This window comes from Indicator indicator, chromosome 8 (genome assembly GCF_027791375.1).
Source record: "Indicator indicator isolate 239-I01 chromosome 8, UM_Iind_1.1, whole genome shotgun sequence".
NCBI classification, from domain to species: domain Eukaryota; kingdom Metazoa; phylum Chordata; class Aves; order Piciformes; family Indicatoridae; genus Indicator; species Indicator indicator.
The window spans coordinates 23,975,269-23,996,321 of record NC_072017.1 but is presented as its reverse complement, the minus strand read 5'-3'; the positions used below and the strand labels follow the sequence as shown (position 1 = coordinate 23,996,321).

The 21,053-nt window shown below is 41.9% G+C and overlaps 1 protein-coding gene across 1 annotated transcript in view; it reads left to right on the top strand.

The window, feature by feature from the left end:
* The first annotated feature begins 11,734 nt into the window (after positions 1-11,734).
* The window catches only part of FHDC1 (FH2 domain containing 1), a 29,940-nt gene continuing 20,621 nt past the window's right edge, over positions 11,735-21,053 (top strand). The window contains exons 1-3 of the mRNA XM_054383175.1: positions 11,735-12,214; positions 19,089-19,150; positions 19,685-19,787. Of these exons, the coding sequence (XP_054239150.1) occupies positions 11,735-12,214; positions 19,089-19,150; positions 19,685-19,787 (645 nt within the window). The remainder of the gene's footprint in view (positions 12,215-19,088; positions 19,151-19,684; positions 19,788-21,053) is intronic.

The window sequence follows — 21,053 nt, the reverse complement described above, 5'->3', positions numbered from 1 at the left end:
CTTTGCACCAAATGGTTGCTCAGTGAGGCCAACCATGAAATGTACTAATTTCATTTAAAATTTTACTTTCTCTATGAAACAAATACCGTACTAGCCTTAAATCACAGGTATGTGCCTTTTTATAAGATAATATTTTTTCCAGTGTACATAATCCAAAAATCCTTTCATGTAATGCTTTGTCAGTTCCCACCAAGGGGAAGGAGACTGTATAAATGGTGTTTCATTGTACACTTAGAGCAAGTTAAAGCTTTAGTTAACCTTCATGGACAGGTATGATTTGAGAGGTAAATGGGCCAGTATGGTTTTTCTTTCTGATTAAAAAGCATACTTAGGTAATGGGAGTAACATGGAGGATATTTTTTTTTAATTTCTCCATCAATCCTGTAGTCCTTAAATGTAAAATTGTATGTCTGTTTTACCATAGACATTTTAAATTCAATATATTTGCGTCCTCATTTGCACATATTACGTTGCTTTGTGTTCTCTTAAGTAAAATTAAATTCTTCAAATATGTTATTTACAACGGTGTGGATTGTATGATTTATGTACTGTATGTTTGAATGCCTTTCAGCTGACATTCTTAAAGTTTCAGTGCTTAACACAACTGTAATGTAACTGTAAATCAAACTTTTTAATCATTCCTCATTAAATTCTTGGCCTGACAAAGCCTTCTTTATGTTTTTGTTCCGTCAGATTCTCTCTTGTATTAGTTAATTTACGTTCCCCAGAATGTATATCCTATGTGAATGTTGTATTCATATTAAAGGTGTTTGCAGTCAAACTTCCTTGACTTGTGATGGTTCAGAGTAGAACTCAGCTTCTGCAGTGAACACTTAGTCCTGTTTTTCTGGGTTGCCATTGTTGCTGAAGCAGTACTAGGTGGTAACGCAGAGGCTATTTTGTTTCGGAATGATTTAAGAGTGTGTAAGTTCAACTTGAATGTAAATTCATAGTGAAACAAATCTTTCAGTTTGTATTTGTAATTGACTTAAACTTTTTAATGAAATTTCATTACAACTCTTATGAAGGCATTGATTTCCACTGTCTCTGACTCCTGCCATGTGTGGTATGATGGTGCAAGAAAGAAGCTGGCTTTATAACTATACAGTTGAGCTGGGAAATGCAGGTAGCATCGTTTATAGCAGGGCTGAAGAATGCAGACCTACTGACTACAGCTGAAATTGTCAGCTTTTAGAACACTAGAGGAAAAGAACATGTACTATTGTTTTCTCATGTGTCTCCTGCTGAGAACAGTTGCTGCCCAGTTAGAGCCGATCTGACGGAAACAGAGTGTAAACTTGAATCTGAAGTTGCTTTGTGCAGGGATGACCCATGTGTAACCCTCATGTTTTTGCAGTGGCTTAAAACTGCTAGAGCCTCTTCACCTGGAAGAAACGGTGGGACGACTGAGATGACTCTCTAAAATCTGTGTGATATTTAGTACTGGGAGAAGGAAGGATTACTTCCATTTTGTTCACCAAAGCAAATTTTGTTTTAATTGATCCAATTAATAGCCTCAGTGAGGAGGGTTCTGTGTTCAGCTGACTGACAAGATGTTGAACTCTTAGATTTCTTTGCCTCTATTCAAATGTGCTTACAAAATCATTTAAGCTCATATCTTATGTTCTAAATTAGCTCTTTAACCAAATTTAGAAACTTCTGCTTCTGGAGATCCTACAAGGAAGACACATCTGAAGTTTCTAATGGGAAGTAATTATGTTTATCAGGCATTCTGATACTGATAATAAAAAAAAAAGCTGTATCTTATGGTTGTAATGCTGGCATTTATCTAGGTATACAGTTGGCAGGGTGGATTTTTCTGTGAATAGGGGCCATACCCACCTGGTGGAGTCCTGCCTGTGAAAGATTTCATCTCTGTTACAAGTTACCACATTAGTCTTTTGTTGTGTGAGGTTTCTTGGGAAGAAGAATTTAAAGCAGTTAATAGTGTTTCAGAAATGCTATTGTAGCTGTTCCACCGGAGACCCAGGAAGCTGTTTCATTTCTCAGTGACTAAGTAATCTGCTGTCCTGGCTAATTTGACATTTGTAGCTCTTGTTGTTTTGTTTGCATGAATTCTCTTTTGCTCTAAAAATGTTCTTTGGTGTACTTCATCCTTTGTCAGTTCCTTACCAAATCTTTCTGGTTATAAAATATATCTATAGTTATATTTGAAGAGAGGTCTATGCAAGTACAGTAACATGCCAGTATCATTAAACTAACAGTTTGATCTCAATCTTCTGTGAACTGGTTTTCCCAACAACCTTATCTCTGTTCTGTGTCTGCTTCAAAGAAATTATCAAAGTAATATAAAGGGAAAGCTGAATGTTCTACTCAAATCTGTGTTGAACTGAACAGGGGGCAAAGTCAGTTTGTATTTTCTGCTTATCTGCTCTTGTTCCCTGTTGTGGTGGTACAAGTATAATAAGGTATTATAATTATTTAGCATTCCTCATCTGCAATTATCTTTAGAGTCACGTTTGGTTTGGTATTTTATTTTAGCCTGGTTATCTTTTCTGTGCTGTGTGCTTGATGTGGGGGGCTGTACTAGGCACAGATTTTTTAATTAGTAATTGTTTTTTTTTCATGTTTTGTGATTGCTTCCACCCCAAACTTATCCAACTACTGTCAGCTGTGTCAAATTGAAAATTTGGTGGGGGGGTGTTACTGATATTTTTTGGGCTTATTTTTGTTTTATTTATTTTGATGAGAAGATCCAGAGTTGACTGTTACTTGGCTTGTTTTTCTCTGTTCTTGGTACTTGGTCTTGGTAGTGGGTCTGGTACCTTTTTGTTCTTTCAGGCAGTTTTGGTGCTAATGCTAGTGATGCATAGAAAGCACAATTGTGTCTGTGAGAGCAGTCCTGTTCATGTCACTGCACCTATTTTCACCAAGGTCCATTCTCTTAATTTCTGTCAGTCTTCTATGGAAATCAAGTGGCCAGGTGGACTGGGGTGTGTTGACACTTTTTGTCATCATGGCAATGGTTAGAACTGAATTAAGGAAGTACTTTACCCTTTAACCTAAGTATAGCAAGTCGGATGGCTTGTTCCTGCATAAATTGATGGGAAAACAGTGGAGAAGAAAGGTGATGTGTTGCTGTGTTTCATCAAGAGTCCCTATACTAAAATGTAGAGGAGTATGTTACAAACCTTGCAGAGCCATGGCCTTGGACATAAAAGTTCAAATCTATGGTTTATGTATTTTTTGTTTCCTATGGCTGAGTGCTGGCACAAAAGCATTTCTTTTTGCATTTCACCTGCCTTTCTACAAAATCTTAGGGCAAGGCAAAATGTACCATGAAAGCCATTTTTCCCCTCTTATTTCTGAAATCTTCACTCCTATTTCTTTTTTCAGCTCCAACAATAATTATTATCACAAAATCAGCAAGAGGAACAACTCGAGAGGGGAATACATGGAATGCGAGTGAAGGTAGGGAGTTGTTTGACATCCCAAGTGTCCAGGCAGAAGTAATATGAGGACAACCACAAGATGACCCTGGAAGCAGTGACTTCAGTTCAGGTTTCAGGCTGCCTCTCCAGTGTTTCAGTTCATGACAGAGAATAAAGGGTTGACAAGTTTGAGGGCCAGCTCGTTTCAACTACATTGTCACCTGGGAAGGTTGTACCAGATGATCCTTGAGGTCCCTTCCAGCCTGGCCTTGTGTGATGCTTCTGCTTCACAGCTCAAGGAGTCATGACAAGGTCCCATTGCTGAAAAGGTTGTGTTAAATCAAGAAGTGAGACTATTGGATTGGCCTTGCTTTGAGTAGAGGATGTGAAGACAATGAATAAACACTCCCCTCTCCATCAGTGAGAACCCAGAGTGATTGCTGATCGGTGTTTAAAGGGTGGGTGTCAGGAGGATGGGACCAGTCTTTTTGCAGCGGTGCCCTTGACAGGACAGGGAGTATAGGGCACAAACTTGAGTTCCATCTAAATGTGAGGAGGAACTTCTTTAATTTAAGGTGATGGAGTCACTGGAGCAGGCTGCCCAAAGAGTGGTGGAGTCTTCATTTCTGGAGGCATTCAAGGCCCATCTGGATGCATTTCCTGTGTGACCTCTCTAGGTGAACCTGTCTTTGCAGGGGTTGGACTCCATGATCTGCAGAGGTCCCTTCCAATCCCTACCATTCTGTGTGATTGTATCCAAGCTGATACATCGAATGTTTAGGTATGATGGACAGGGCCTTGAGCAACCTGGTCTAGCCTGTCTCTGCCCATGGCCAGGAGGTTGAAACTAGATGAAGGAACTTCCCAATCCAAACCATTTTGTGATTCCATGAACAGTTCAGTGCTGTCCACTATTGGTAGCATACTCTGAAGTACTTATGTTCAGAAAAATGCACATTCAGTTTTTAACAACTGCTGTAGGTGAAAAAAGCCTTTGCTTTCTGAGCAAATACACTGTCTGATCTCACTATGAGAACCAGTTTTAAAGATAACAGCTATTAGAAGAATGGAAATATTTTATATTCTAGGAGAAGCATAGGAAGAGATCAACAGTATCTTTCAAGAGTTCCCTTGCATCATTAGTTGGTAGGACTGAGGTGGGTACCAGTGTGGCTGTATGATAACATTTCTTAATTAAGTACCGAGATCAGATATGGAACAGAGTAAACCTGAAACAAATGCTTTCTTTGGTTTTGCCTTGTTACTGTTTATGCCAGCAAAAACCCTTTGGTTCAGTCAGGGGCAGTTCAGCCATCAGCACTGTGTTCCTAGTAAATGGTATTGAACAGATGGCATGCCCTACTGTTCTAATTAAAAATAGTTACACGCTTTGCTGTCTTCTAAAGAATAATGAAGGCTATAAATTCAAGCATTTAAGAGTTAATGCTAAAAACTAGTTTTGCCTGTTGGGTCTTGATTTGTCTTTCTTACATATGTGTATGCATCATGCTAGTTTTATGTGATAGTAGTAATTAGTTGCAAGGATTTGAGAGGTTAACTACCATAGTGCTTCATTTTGAAACCAAGTAAAACTTGGGGTTTAGTGTGACTTGAGTGTCGCAGTTAACTCTCTCCTGCCTTTGTCTGAACATTGCAGAAAAAAGGGCTTGTAATTAAGATGGTAAATTTTGATCAGATGGTATAAATGCTTAGTTCCCATTAGATCTGTTCAGTCATCAGACTCATGTTCAGTCTGTAGCATTAGAAACTTTTTGTGCTCTAAGCAAAAGCAAGGTTTACAAAAGACTCTTTTTCCTCTCTTAAAAGAAGATCATGCCTTAAAAGAAGTAGTCATCTTGAAAACTGTCTTGAGCATTTCATTAACTAGAAATGTTGAGATATTCACAACAGGACTTGTCATAGTATACCAAACTATCTAAATGCTATCTGTTCTAGGGAGGTGCATTGTTGCTTATTATAGGTGGAGCTGCTATGATTAAAGTTGCTTAATACTTCCTACTGTAAAGACCTGTTTTCAGTTGTTTGCAACTCAGATTTCAGCCATGTGGGCAAAATCTGTCTGCTGAGCATTCACTTTTTTTTCTTTTTTTTTTTTTTTGTGGCGGCATGGGGGAGAAATCAGCTGAAAACTTCACCTTAATTTGCTATTGGAACAGTTCTGATGTAAAAAAACAAACAAAAAAAACCTCAGCCACCACTGGGTGAAAAAAAGTTAAGAATTTAGCTTCGCATCCAGACTGGCTCCCAGGTCCTCTGCTGCCCTGTTCGGGTTTTGGGGTTTTTTGAGATGAATTGCCATTTACTGCAGCTGGACCATTTTCACTCAGTTAATTTTGAGTGTAAATGACCAGATTCTGGCATTGTATTCCTTAAATTTTCCTTTTATCGTTTTTTTGTTTTGTTTTGTTTTGTTTTTAATTAAATGACTCAGGCTGTGTTGCCAGACCAGTAGGTCAGATTTCTGGCTGCAGAACTGTAAGCTAGGATGGTGTAACCTCAGCAACCATGAGCCTGGGCTCCAGATCTGGGACCAGAAGAGGCTGCCTGGCCTCTCACTGTTCCTCTGGTTCCAGCCTCCTGAATCCTGGGCAGAGGCAGCAGTGCAGGGGTGGCACTCCACACCAAGATGAGACACATTTCAGTCTTCCTGCTCCTGCCTGCCCACCTCTGGCCGTGCCAAGGTATTACTCTCTCTCTGGTATACTCAGCTCAAGCTCTGGTGGATGATTGTGCAAGGCTAGAAGTGAGACTCTCCCTCCTCAGAGAAGTTTCTGATTTTGTCTCCGAATTGACCTCATGTAGAAATCAGTGTTGAGGTGTAGGGGATTGTGTTTGTTCCTTACAGTCCTGACTATTTATTTCCGTGAGTGAAGATCTTCACCTTTACTCTTTTTGCAAAAATGGTTTTATTTTGGCAAAATATTTTAGAAGTGTTTGTTTCCTATATCATTTGTGGATGGTACTTTGGCTTTTAGGTGTCCCTAAGTCCTGTGAGCTGCATGCACCGTATAACCGAGGGCTGTGATCACCTCTTAAACTTGTCTGCTTTGGAGACACTGTCAGCAGGGGATCCAAGGTGTGCTGGGCTTGCTCCTTTTGCCGGCCGGCTCCCTCCAGGCTTGCTTGGCTGACCCAGCAGGTACTGCCGGGGTGAGGAGGCGGTGGGGATTGGGATTGAAAAAAGGTTGAGTGAGGAAGTGAGGGCAGAGGACAAAGGCTTCGGTCATGGATGGATTAAAGGGAAATTCTACAATCTTCCTTCTATGCGGGAGCGTGGGTCCCAGCACCCCTGCCCTGTTCTTATAGAAATAGGTGCTAGGATGTCCGTACCTGTCGGAGCTTGTCTGGACGGAGACCCACCGGGGACGCCACGGAGACACACACCTCCGCACGCCGCGGAGCCGGTAGCACCCAGCGCCGAGGAGCCGGTCCCCCTCCACCCGTGCAGGCGTTTCGGTACCATCGGCCGCGGATGGAAGAGGCCGGGGCGCCGGGCTCCCGCGGGCGAAAGCCGGCGCGACTTCGCAGACCGCCACCGTAGCCGCCGTCACCTGCCGCGGCTCCGCCCGCGTCGCGCAAGCGCGCAGCCCCGCCCCTGCCCGCTCCGGCGGCGCGGCGGCGGCGCGATGGGAGGAGGTGGCGGTACCGGGCTCTGCTGCGCGCGGCGCCGCGTGCTCCCGCGGGCGCGGAGGTGAGCGGCAGCGGCGGCAACGGAGGTGGGGGGCTCCGGGCGAGTCTCCCGCTGGCTGGGCGGGGGCTCCGCATTGCCGGGGGGCGCGCGGCTGGGGAACGCTGGGGAGGTCGCTGTCTGCGTGAGTCCTTCTACAAGGGTAGAGCTTGAGACCGTGGAGGGCGAGGGTGCCCCCGGAGTAAAGGGCTGGGGTTCGGTGTCCCCCGCTGTTTCCTTGGTCTCTTCGCCTGGCCGTGTCAGCGGGCGGGAGCTGCTGCCGCTTGTTTCGCACAGCGGGCGTGTGCGGTGAGGCTGGGGCTGCCCTGGAGACTGCCTCCTCCTTCCGCCAGGGCCAAGCTGGTGGTTCCCCTCGGTGGTCCTGCGAGGGGTGGTCGGGCAGCTCCCGCCGCCAAGTGACGGGCGCAAGGGCGCCCCCTGCGGGCAGGGCCGAGCCCGGCGGCTGGGGCGGGACGCGAGGGAGCGGCGGGAGCGAGGCGCCTGCCTGAGATCCGGCGGGAGCCCGGACTGAGCGGGTCGCGGCTGCACACTGGGTTCAGCCTAGCTACTGGAGCAGCATCACTCCCACGCTCTTTCCCCTTGAAAATCCCTCGGCGCTCCCCCGTGGCCTACGGCATCTGTCGAAGGCCCTCACGCAGTCAGGATCGCTCTCCGAGCAAGAGCGGCGGCGGTAAGGCTGTGGGCTGCGCTCCTGGCGTCCTCTGCCCTGCGGCGAGGTGAGTGCAGCGATTGGGAGCCCAAGCGAAAAAACAGCTGGAATTGAGCCCCCTGACAAAACCCCTCAGGTCCCTGACTGGCAGAGCACCCCTTTGGCTGCTGCCCATCCCGTTGCAGGGTGAAACCGCCTGGGTTTCCCTCCCCGGGCTGTCTGGACGGGCAGTCGTGCTGGGGGAGTTGTTGGATGCATTAAATGGTTTAACGCTTAAGCTGCTGTGATAGCGCAAGCTGCTTCTCCTTTGTAACCCATGAGATTTGGCAAGATCAGCAGCTGGTTATCTGAGGCAGCATTAGCAGTGCCTTTATCTGCAGTTAGCAACTAGTTGCACCTTTTACCTTTTTGTGTGGCTGTTGTTGAGACCCAGACAGCCAAATAGTGTGGTTGGACTTTGGTGTCAGTATCGGCGTTGTTCTCATGAGAATTTGGAGGAGCCCTGACATAGAAACGTGGGCAGCAGAGAACATAAGGTGTAAGTTAAAGGGAGTAATATCTTGCAGTATGAATTATGAAATGCCCTTCAGCGCACTGTGCGTTTCACCTGTTAATTTGTGTACGCAAATATAGTGTATGTCTGTCTTGGTGGCACTGCCTGTTTTTGCAAGAAACAAATTACTTTAGAGTGTTTGTCATCTTACCTGGGGAGAAAGTTGTCCCCGTCCTCTAACTTTGAAATACATTTCCAAGTTAGATTAAGTTGACTAAAACAATGAATGAGACAATGACATAAAATACTTTATGCCAAATATGGACACAATTAAAACGTGCAGTGAAGATGTTACTTTAGAGCTCTCGTGCTTCTTGGGATATTTTGGATAACAAATATGCAGTAAGGAAGTGTAATTAAGGCATCTTAAATCTTTGTTCTTGTGTCTCTTTTTTCCCTTTAATCCTTTGAAAAGTGTTTAGAGGCTCCCTAGGAGTTAACATTTTGCTTGGGTTTTGTTAACACATCTCAGTCCCAGTGAGTCTTGGCAAATTGTAGTTCACAGTTGAAACAGCTGTGTTGTTCCCTATCTCCTCTTGCTGTGCATCCTACTGGAAGGCACCTGCGCATACCAACAAGCAGCCCAGGGCATGTCCTGGCTGTCAGCTTCTCTCCTCTCCCACCCACGGTAATGGTGGGGGCACTGGGAACATTTTTGAGTCCCTCCTCTAAGAGGCAGCAGAAGAAGAGAATTTTGACCAGTCTCCAGGTATCTGGTAACTTGAGACCGCCGTCCTCTTACAAGCAGGTGACCTCTGTCACCTGCATCTTGCTTATCTGCCAAAAGACAAAGCTGAATGCCAGCCTTTATGCAGTGCCTTTCCTTTCACGCCTTCCTTCTAGATGCCAGTTTTTCCTTTTTCCTGGTTCTGGGTGACGGTTACCTCATCTGAAGCAGTACAAGGCTGGTTGGCTTGAAAACAGTTTTTCCTGTTCTATCTATTGATTTATCTTTACATCTAGGTTGGGATGTTTTCTTCCCCTTATATTCTTCCACTCCTTTCACTAGGAGTGTCCCTTGTCTAGTTCAGAAGCGTCAGGATTGAGATCAGTCGTTTTCCACTCTTATGTGTTAGCGCTGGGACTCTGATGATTCATCACCTACAACTTTGTTTCATTAGGATTCGAACCCATTTTTCTTAAAGCATCTAAATTTATTGGAAATTTCAAAATGAGGTTCTTGCACATTGCCTAGGGGCATGATTGTTTGGTCAGTCTGTCTGTCTCCTTTTTTCTTTTTTTTAAACTCTGTGGGAACCCAACTTAGAAAGTAATAACTGTTGAATACTGCTTTGTGATTATGGAAGAGTAATACATTTTTCATTTTTAAATGAGTGCTGGGGAGGAAAACATTTTTTCCTAGTTGGATATTTCTTTAATGCAACACTTAATTGTTTTGAGTGGTAATCACTTTCTACCACTTCACACCTGTCTTTTTACGCTTCTCTGCCTCTATGATCATGAGCTTCATAGGAGACACATGAACATACAGAGCGCTGTAATAGCAGCTGGGTATTGATGCTGCCTTAAATTTGAAACCCTCTATCCTGATCCACTTTCTTTGTAGTTCTTCCCCTTTTTAACCTGCCATTAAAATATTTTCCATCATTACTATGACTTAAACTTCACAGAGGTTATTATAGATTTTTTTTTTTCCTATTCTTGGAAATACCTTGGTGATGTATGGTATAAGGTTAGAAAATCAGAAGCAGGGAAAAGGAGTTCATTGTTATTTATGCAAGTTTTTGAGAAGAGAAGGTGCAGAGGACCATTTTGTCAGTTTCCATTGATTTCAACAAAGCTGAGTGGCTGAGTCTTTGCAGATCAAGAGAGAATTTGCCCTAAGGCTTGTTTTGTGACTTATGTCTGTTTGTTCCTGTACACTCTTAATGATGGATCTCTGGCAAAAACAGCAAAGGTTTTTCATCACTATTATTCAATGTCAAATTGATCTGGGTTGCTATTAGCTCTATGCAAACCCTGCTGAAGAGGCGTACAACTAAATCAGTGCCAAATTTCTGATTTGATATTGTTCTTGTGCCAGTCCATTACTTCAGCTTTTTCTGTTGAGGTTTCCCATGTCTGATTTTTGTTCAGAGGCTGTCTTTCTTCTATCTAAATTTGTATTGAGTGGTGTATCTGATTTTTCTGCTAATTTCTGAGAGTTTTTTGAGATAATTTACGCATTTCCATAGAACCATGGAATTCTTCATTGGTCTTTATTCAAAACGCTTTAATTTGTGTTCTGAGAGAGTTATGAAGTAAATCTGTTTTAATAGATCTGGTTTGTCAAAACTGTGCTTTTTGCAGAAGTCATACTCTTGAAGATTTACTGTCGGTATCAGAGTCTTCATTTAGTTGGTGACCACATAAGAGAGATTGCTCAAAACTATAGCCATTCCTGTTAAGCTGCTTCATGAGGTAATCTAGATGTAAAAGGTTCCCTAAATACTTAAAGCTTTCTGTATGTACTGTACTTAGGATGTGTGGGTTACTGTTACAGTCAGCTCCTCTGTCCTTTCTGTTCCTGCTTTTTGAACCAGCTGTGTTAACCTAGACACTGAAGCAATTTAGATGGGGCAGCTTCATCAAACTGTGGTCTTTCCTTTCTCTCTGCATTTTGGGAGGTGGTGTAATTAGACCAGTAATGATAAAGTGCAATAAAATACTGTAAGTTTATGCTCAGTGAACATAGAGAGTTTAGGGACTGTTGGCTGGTTTTCCCTTAATTGACAACTGAGTGAAAAACATGAAGGTAAAAGAGCATACAATAGACTAGATTGTTAAATCTTCAAAATAGTGTTCATTATTTTAATGCAGCTTGGACTTCACCCATGAATTAAAAGGATTCAAACACGGTCTGTGTGATCCAGTTAGTCCACCACCATAGTCAGTACTTGTATTTTCGAACTGTGTGTAATCACCTTTAAAAAAACCCCTTAAGATTAGAAGTGGAATAAATGTTTGTTTTAGTAATTTGAGAAATAAACATGTTCTCTTACAAAATTGCACCGAACTGTAATAGGTGGGTTTGAGAAATACTGTGGATGATTTAAGAGGTACCTTTATTTTTGTATATGTTCTTGAAGTCCAAGTACCTAAAGCTGTTTGAAATCATGGTGTGGATAAATTTTATACAATTACCCTGGGAAAGACTTTTGACTCACTGAATTGCATTTCTGGATTAAAAACTTGATATACCTTAATTTTAGTGCCTTTTTAGTGCAAGGGACAATAGACATTCTCTCTGATCTGAGTCTCCCTATTGTTCTTTGTTGTAGGTTGCGAAGATGGTACAGTCCCCTCTCGTGTTGCTGCTGCTGGCAGACTAGCGTTTGAGAGAGCGTGGTATCAGTTGCTGCTGTGCTTGCTATTCAATGTTTCAAACTGATCTAAGGAAGTAACACTCTCCTCTTTGGAGAGGACATAAAATGCATGTTATGAATTGTCTCTCCTTGGTCAATGACAAAGAAAATGGGGCTATTCCAGTTGCAACGGGATTGATGAATGAGGACACGACATCATCTCAACTTGCTCAGCCTGAAGCACCACCACCGCCTCTGCCATGTCCCCTCACAGGGGCACCCCCAGCCCCTCCGCCTCCCCCAGGGATGCCTCCCCCACCACCCCCTCCTCCTCCATTGCCTGGGCCAAGCATACCTCTGCCACCACAGCTAACAAATGGGCATGACAGCCATGGCAAAAAAAAACGAATACGGAGCTTTTTCTGGAAAACTATCCCTGAAGAACAAGTCCGTGGTAAAAACAACATCTGGACAATTGCTGCAAGATCACAATATCAGATTGATACAAAGACTATTGAGGAACTTTTTGGGCAGCAGGAAGAAACCAAGCCCCAGGACCTCCGAAGTCGATCTTTGAAATCTTCATTTAAGGAGACTAAAGAGGAGGTAAGAACTGAAGTTAAACTTCTCTTTTATGTAATGCTGTAGGAACTGACATGAATTCTGATTTGCCTTATCTCTTTCTCTGTCATGCTTCATCCTTAAGGCAAATTTGTCTTGATTTGAAGTAAAGGGGAACAACAGGGAGGATAAACTCTTTGTTTTAGTGGACACGTTTATTTTTTAAAGAGCTAGTAGTGTTTTATTATTTTAACTTGGTAAGTGCTGTGATTTGATGACACGTTGAATAGAAATGTGCAGTAAGAGGTGAAGGCATCTCTTTCTGCTCATGTTGAATATCCCTTGAGTTTTCACTGTGGAACACAGGTGTATCCTAACTGTTCTCTTCAGCTGTTCCACTATGTCTTTTTTGCAAGCAAAATGCTCTCCATGTGCACGTATACCAGGTGGGAGGGAAAAGAATCCTATTGCAAACATTAATGCTGTATATACCCTTGATGTCCTAGAGATACCAAGAAGGGAAGTACCAGTATGACAGCAAGGAAATAAATAATAATACACTGATTAAGAGAATTTGTTATTTAATTGAGATAATTTAAAAGTTTCAACTTTTATAAACCTTACTTTCCTGCTAATGAAAACTTTATTTCATCTACCCTGCTTTCTCTGGATGCTAAAATAAACTTCCAAGAAGGTCTGAAGATTGTTACTGATTTCTGTTGTTGTAGTGAGAAAGTATATAGCAAGCACTTCCAGGTTCAAACACCCTCTGGTGAACTGCTAAGTAGCTTTTCTAGTTCCTAATCCTGATTTATAGACAGGCTGTTTGTGAAGCCTGAATTGAATTGTCTCAAGTGATCTTTCTGTGAAGTAATTGGAAGGTTGACATGCAGATTTAATTACTGGTGTATGTCTACGTACATGTCAGTTTAGAAACAAAATACAGAGGGTGTGGAATCAAGAGGTACAACAATGTATCAGTTTTTAGTGAGAAAACAGGGACTTGATGTTATCTTACAGGGTTCAGGAGATGTCAAAATAAGATTTGCAGGGGCAAGGTGTGAAACCCATGTACTGATAGTATGCATGTTGTACGTAGGCCAAAACAAGGGGTTTAAAAGAGGGATATGTATTGCAGACTCTGAAGCCCTGACATAGGGAAGGAGTAATTAGGACCATCATCAGATGTAGTCATTAACCTCTGCGTTATTTTCAGGCTATGTTCATCTTCAAATCAGGATTGCAGTGAGTGGACTTCCTGTGCTGCATACACATGTACGCAACTCTGGCCTCCTGTGTTTCCTTAGAAACTCCTCCTTTCAGAACTACTAGTTCTAGTAAAACCATGATAAGCTTCATAAACTGAACATGGTACTTGGTGTTCAGTAGCAGGTGTGGAGAAAGCTTCAACACGCTACATGTGTTTTCATGTACAGCTTGAAACTCAAGGGCATCCTGGGGAGCTTAAGATTAAAATTACAGACCTGCCAAACAAGGGTTTCTTCAAAAAAACAAAAGCCTGCTTTGCTTCAAGTTAATGTTTTGGTACATCCATCTGGAGCTGATAGGGTGTAACAGTGCATGTCTACTGCATGATGCCTCTCCACCCTGGTTCAGGGCTCCCGGGGTGCCTTTGCACGTGGCAGGCAGTGAGGCAACAGGACTTGCCTTTGAGTTATGCTGCTTAAGTGACAAAATGTTCAACGCTGTTGCTAAGCTTCCTCAAATGTGACACAGCAGTGTGTCAGACAGTGATGAGCAATTCCTTGTGAGTTAATGGACTTTGTAGTACTAGCTGCTTAGGAAGGAGATAATCCTGAAGAGCTATGTGTTATTGGAAGTGCGGAAGCACAGATAGGCAACAGTTCACATGCTTGATGTTACTCTGGGCATCATTCAGCAAGAGCGGGGAGATTGGAGGAATAGGCATGTTAGTAATTTCCATCATCAGTGCTGTTGGCTGCTGCTCACATGCTTTAACCCATGATGGTTATTCGGTGGCCTTGTGGAGAGCACATTAGTGTAGGGGTGAGGAAGCTGTAGTTCTGTTCCTGGCTGCATCGCCAGCCTGACAGCAAAAGGTGGGCAAGACATTTTGTGTTTCTGTACCTCTCTTCCTTTTGTGTAAAACACAATTAATTTTAGATAGTGCTTTATGGTCTAGCATTGAAAAATGTTCTTTAAAATTTAAACAGTGGGATTAGCCTCCTTCGGTAGGTCATTTTAGTAGGTCAACAACAAAATTTCAACAAAACTTTAAGTTCATGAATTCAAGCATTGCTTAGATCCAAAGTTGTACAACCAGCACATGTCCAAAGTGCTATACAGAAGTGCATGGCTGGAGAGTCTGCTCTTTTGGCTCCGTGGTGTTCCTCTTGCTGCAGTGGCGTATCTTCAGTGGCAGTGGTGAAGAGTGACTCTCCAGCTAGTGTTGAGGGCATCCCCCAGAAACTGTGGTGGAGATAGGAGTTTCCTACCTTCTCCAGATAGCACTGTTCAGTATGAAGTTGTAAATTTTGGGTAAAGCTCTCTCTTCGTGTAGGGGCTTACAATGCTGCATGTCCTTTTAATTCCTCCCTTTTCACTGATTTAGACAGAAAAATTAGATACCTAACTCAGGTTATTGAATTCCAGCTCTGGAGGACTAGGACAGTCATGTTGTTCAAATGTAAGGAGTTACTACTACCTAGTGAGTGATCTTTTTGTGTCAAAAAGGCAGTGTTTCAGTGGAGAGTGCTCACAGAAAGCAGGCCAGCAGGAGGAACGCTGTTGGCAGGGGCTGAGACAGGGACTCCACATCTCCTTGAGTCTAGTTGAGAAGTGTCCCTGCCCATGGCAGAGAGGTTGGAGTAGATGATCTCTGAGGTCCCTTCCAACCAAAGCCATTCTATAAACAGAAGTCCCTTTTGAGATTGAGTCACTCCTACAGCAAATGCTTTCCTTTTTGTAAACACTCACCAAACCCCTAGGAGGTTAATTAACGAGTTTTCTTGACTAAAGGTTTAATTTGTCCTGTGGTTTCATGTAATTTAAGCCTCTGAAAAAGATAGGGGTGTAAAGTTTATATACCAATTTACTTTCCCCTTCCTTTAGTAGTGTCACAGTATGGCATAACATACACTCATCTAGGCTATAGCTAGCCTGGCATCAGAGCAGACAGATCAGCTGGTTACCAGCCAGGGGTGCTGGTCTTGATTTCTCCATCGAACTGTTCCTCTCCTTCTGTCCCCCACCTCACCCTATTCGTGTGCTGGAGAGAAAAGGAAGATAGAAGAGGTAACAGAATGTCTCTTGTCCCCTCTCCTAGACATGCCCTCTCTCTGTTTCCCATGTGCTGGATCAGATGCTCATTCCCATCTTACTGAGAGCAAATTCAACCTGTTAATCCAACAGAGGACTAACACACCAAAAAAAACAATGAGATGAGTAGCAGGCTAGGAATGTGACAAGGAAAGATGACATGGAGTGGGATAGCCCTCCAGTAAACTGCTAGATTCACTCTGTCACACTGTGGAAGTGCACCTTCCCTTAACCACTCCAGGCACTGCATTAAACTCATCAGTCATGGTTAGTGTGTTGTGTAGTGAAGTGGAAGTTGAAGCAGGAAGTTGTTTATATCCTTCCTAACCTACAGCACAGAGCCTGCTCCACTGGGCTGGTGCATGCTTGCTGTAATTTATTAAACAGTATCCCACCATGTGAAACCCCGTTGTTCTTAACAATTGTTAGCTTTCAATAATCTGTCATAAATCCATTTTGTTGAGTTCCTGTTCCTCACTGACAGTCTTATGGCAAGGAATTCCTATTGCATTTCTGCGGTCAGTGTTGATATGGGGCTCTTTGTGTCATCCAGAGCACTCCTCTGAATCTTTTGTACTGATTGCAAATTTGTCAGAGTTCTGAAGTAGTTTTCCTCTTACCATCATCACAACTTCACTGTGGCACTCAAGTTAGTTTTCCTCTTTCCTTAATGCATCTAAATCAGCAAATTTTTCAGTAGTGGATTAATATTTGTTGAACCGATGCTGTTATTATCCCACATGGTCTGTGCCTCCTGCAGGTTTCAGAAAAACACTGAGCTGGGTAGTGTGGTGATGAGAAGCAGATTCCTGAGCGAATCAGCTGTCCTTGTTTCAAAGATTGAGCTGTTTATGAAGGAGGAATGGCAGGTTTGTAAGGCAGTGACACTTGCATTTGTTGGCAAAGTGCAGGATCTGAGATGGTGCAAAATATCTGAGAGAACTGTAATATTTGCAGAGTAGGATGAACAAAGATTTAATAGTTTTCTCTGTCAGGATGGTTGAAGAAGATGACAATGGGGAAAGCTCTCCTGAATTTATCTAAAGTAAATCATAAGAAACTGTATGAGAGTTTTCTTTGGTATGGAGATTCCCAGGAAGACTGGGAAAGCCTGCTCTTAATTCTTTGATCACAGTTCAGTGAATGTTTTTGGGTCAGGAAGACCAAGGGTGTTACTGGTGGACAGCACTTTGAAATCTCTTAAGGTGGCAAACGGAGATGTGGAACATGCTGTGCTGACACCAGTGCCAAAGGTGTATTTGAACAGAAGATAGGAGCAGACTGAGAAGAATTTATAAAAAGCTAGGGTAATGTTTAAAGGGTAAAAATCAACAACTTGGTAGGATGTCATAGTGCAGACAGCTTTTTGCAAGGACAAAATCAAATGAAAGTTCAGTGGGGAAGAAGAGTACACATTACAAACGGATGTTAAGACTGAGATTATGAAACTTAATACACAGCTGAATGTGAGATGCTAGGTACTGCATTTGTGTGCAAAAAGTAGCAACTTGTATTTATAGAGTGTCTGCCAGGTTCCCCTTTTGTCTTCATCACTCTGCCACCTAGAAACCCTTTGAAGGTAGTTACATAGTGACAGCTTTTCCAAACATATTTTATAATTTTGAAGTGGATATCAATCAAAGAGTGACCAGTAACTGAGCCATGTCTTTTGGTTGTGTACTTGAACAAGAAGTCAGAATAAATAAAGAGTATTGTCATATACAGAAGAAGTGTATGTATAAGATCCTTGTACTTAAGAACAGCAATGACATTTTTATGTTGTCCTGGTAAGACAAATGCAGCTGTATATGTTGCCATCTGTTGCTTTTGTTCAAGGGAAGATGTTTAAAAAAAAAAAAAAAAATCTCTACTTTTGCTGAGGTTGTACTGTAAATCTGAGTCTGAGTTTTGCCATGGAAACCAAAGGTTTACCCAGCTGGTGGTCACTCTTAATGTAACTGTTGTGGACTGAGACTGAAAATAATACCTGCAGAAGGTTAACTGTTAATATACTTTAAAAAACAATTGGGAAAAAAAGAACCCAAACCAACAAAGCACCACAAAAAAAAAAAAAAAGCCAAAAAGCCTCCCACAAACAAAAAGCCAAATCAGGATGGCAAACCTTAAAGGCTTAAACTTGTGCAGAGAAATCAGAGAATTAGGAGTGACCAGAGCAATTGGAAATTGAAGCTGCAGTTTGTGAGAGGTCAGTGAGAGGTCCCTGCTGTAAAACATTTGAAAAAGATTAGATATTTCAGGGGGAGAGATAGTTGAACCTGTCTTATGGTAAGGACTTTCCCCTAATGATCTGTTGGGGGGACTCTCAGCTCCTAAGATAACAGGAGAATAAACCACAATCTGTCCTCTTATCTTCGCACATGCTAAAACTTTAGGGCAATTATCTAATTAAAGCTGATACACTGGTATTTCCTATGTTTTCTAGTCTTTGCTGGGTTTGGAAGAGAGGAAACTCCAAAAATGACAGAAAATTTTAATACTTGAGCCTCTCTTTTTGAGCAGATGAGGAAGCTGTCTCCTGGGTTTATGTTGAGGATAGCACATTAATCATGCCTGTATTTTCACTGTCACCTGCTGACTGCAGGCTAGTTCCATTTTGTGGTGACAAAACATTGCATTTCTCTATGTATTTCTAATTTGTGCACTGTCACAGGGGTCAGGACACCTTTCCAGTTTTCAAACCCTCAAACATCATGTGAGTCCAACAGCAGTCTTCAACATCTGTGTGTACTGAGCTTTTTTTATTGTAGCAGTCAGGTGTCACTGGTAGTGTGAAACAATTCTCTTGTCCTTGTAAATCTCATGACTTTTGTAGCTGTTATCACCAAAATAGCTGTGGTAAAATTTTAACCTTAAGGACATGATTTGCTGAAAGAGGGCAAACATCTCAGATTTGAACTTGTGTGTCATTATAGGAAGAAAAGCTAGTGTAAAAAGAAATATCACTTCTATTTAAAAATTTATAAAATAGGGGGAAAACCACCACCTCCCTGTTCTTATTCTCCAGAGATGTACAATGTTGCAATTCAGCTTAAAAACATGAAGTGGAAGGAGGCTACTGTTTCGTTTCTATTCACTTCTAGATAAAGCAAACAGATTTGAGCCTTATGTGTCTCAGGTTTGATTCAAGGTGGACCTACTTATCTGTCTCTGGATCAGCACAGCTATTAGTTGGCATGAATTAAATCAGGAGTGCATACTGATCTCTGCTTAGAAAGCCCAGCCACACATTTGTTATAAAAACTCTGAAATACAGAGGTTTTCAAGTGTAGAGCTCACTAACTGTGGGGCCTCAGAATGCAAGCAAGAAGAGTATTTTTATATTGTATGAAATAGAATCTATTGTGATTTCATTCTTCTTTAAATGTTACTAAGGTGGAGTTTTTTTGCTTCACTTATAAAAGGTATGGATGTGCTGTGTATTTCCCTGGTAAAAACTAGTTCTGTAATATATTTGTTGATAAGAAGTAACTCTTGTCTATTCATTTGGCCTGCAATTTGCAAACAATCATCTACAGATTGCAGTATAAGAAACTATATCTGCATCACATGGTATTTTCTTAGGTAGTGGTAGATTAATCTCTCTTGCTTTCTCTCTCAGGTTTCCATTTTGGATGCAAAAAGAAGTATGAACATTGGGATATTTCTCAAACAATTCAAAAAGTAAGATCTGATTTTTTTCCATGCAGCTAGTGCAAGCTGCAGATGTGTTAAATTCTTTGTAGTTTTTGTCAAGTATATTGCCTGTTTTGCTCTGTTCTTTGTGGAGTTTACAGTTCTACACAGGTTTGTCCAAAGTAACTGCATTTCATAATTGGTTTTCAAATATGTTTGAATTTGAGCCATTATGACAGCTCCAAAGATTTAGAGTTTGCTACTGTTAACCAGTTGAAGTGATTTTTCAGGTGTATATAAAGGAAGCCTTTATATCTCATGTAATACTGCATGAGAACTGGTTTTCATTGCCTTCCTTTCTTCGTAAAGAACTAATAGAAAGGGCTGAGGAATTTTTATTTTTTTTTAAAGCAAGCTGGTTCAGTGCTGTCTTTATTCAACTGGTGATGTTCACAGGATCACAGTTGTCCTTCAGTAAAAGCATCAATCACTTTGAGTAGCCCAGGCATGTTTTTGTTTTTAATTCATGTAACTATCAGCCTGCAAGTGTTAGAAATATGTATGCTCAATTGTTTTTTCAAGGTCTGCTGAATCCATCATTGAAGATATTTATCATGGAAGAAGTGAGCCCTATAGTTCTGAACTGCTGCATGAATTTCTTAAATTGTTACCAGAAGCAGAGGAGGTAAATAATGATTTTACATGGAACTTACTTGTAGAGTTCTGCTGCCTGGGATTCCATTAGGAAAGTGCGTAAAATCGGAATACCAAAATCTTCCTGAGGCCACGGGATTAGAAACCACTGAGTGCGAAAGTTTAATCTTCATTTGATGTGTGATATTGAGGATGCAGTGTAGTCATTCCCTTCCCATCAAGTAATTATAAAAAAATACTTTTAAGATAATTCTTAATAAAAGTGATGATAAGGTATTCTTGTTTCTCTGATGTCCCTTATGATGTCCCTTTTGTTCCTTAAAAGTTTTAACAAGACATGAAACCCTCCTGCAAGTAGGTAACTCTGCTCTGTGAGGGTTAGGAAACCCAGAATCAGAAGTGTATCTTAACTCAAACAAAGTTTCACTTCTTTGGCACCTGCCTCATCCTTTCCCTCTGCAGTGCCTGTGAATCGAATATTGGTAGCCCTCTGCCATTGTTTCATCTCCCTTCTCGTTTGGTGCCTGCCTGGTGCATTGGGGATCTGCCTGTTCCTGGGCCTGGGTCATTTGGTTCCAGCAGGGTTGAAAGTCTGCTGTGCAGCAGCCATAGAATACTATGGCTTAGTGCTTCAAGGGAGACGTGCTAGAAGGCACAGAATTATCACCAGCAATTTCTGCAGCATCCCTGTGCTTGCTGTATGACCAACATGCTAAGTGTTCCTTTCCCCTCCCAGTCCCAACCTTCGAGTCCATTCAGATGATTAAAGAGTTGAAGCTTCATGGACTGACCTGGGAGCCCTGCTTAATGATGCATGGTTCCTGGACTGCTCAAGTATTTGCACTGACCCATTTGTATATACTTGAGATAAATGTATACCACAAACTTGACAAAATTAGCATTAGAATTGCTTGAGTGCTTCACATCAAAGTGATGGCTGCAACCTAGGAAATTGCTAGTTAGCATCCACACACAGATCAACTTCATCTTGCTGTGCTTTACCACTCCAAGGTTATGCTGTCAAAGGCACTTTGTTTCCTCTGTGCAGCAGCAAATCTCTGATCCAGTCAAATATGTAACCCTTAAACAGGGCTGCCTTTCCAGGGCATCTTGTAAAAATTGTTATTGTATTTAATGTATTTTTTGGGTTGGGTAGATACCAGCAAGTTGCAATATAATTTGTCTGAAAAAAAACTAAAAGTGATAATAGTACATCTATGAGTGCAAAACTATGCCTCTTTCCCTCTTTGTATGAATTTCAGTATGTATTCTTGTATTTAAGCAGAATTTATCTCCT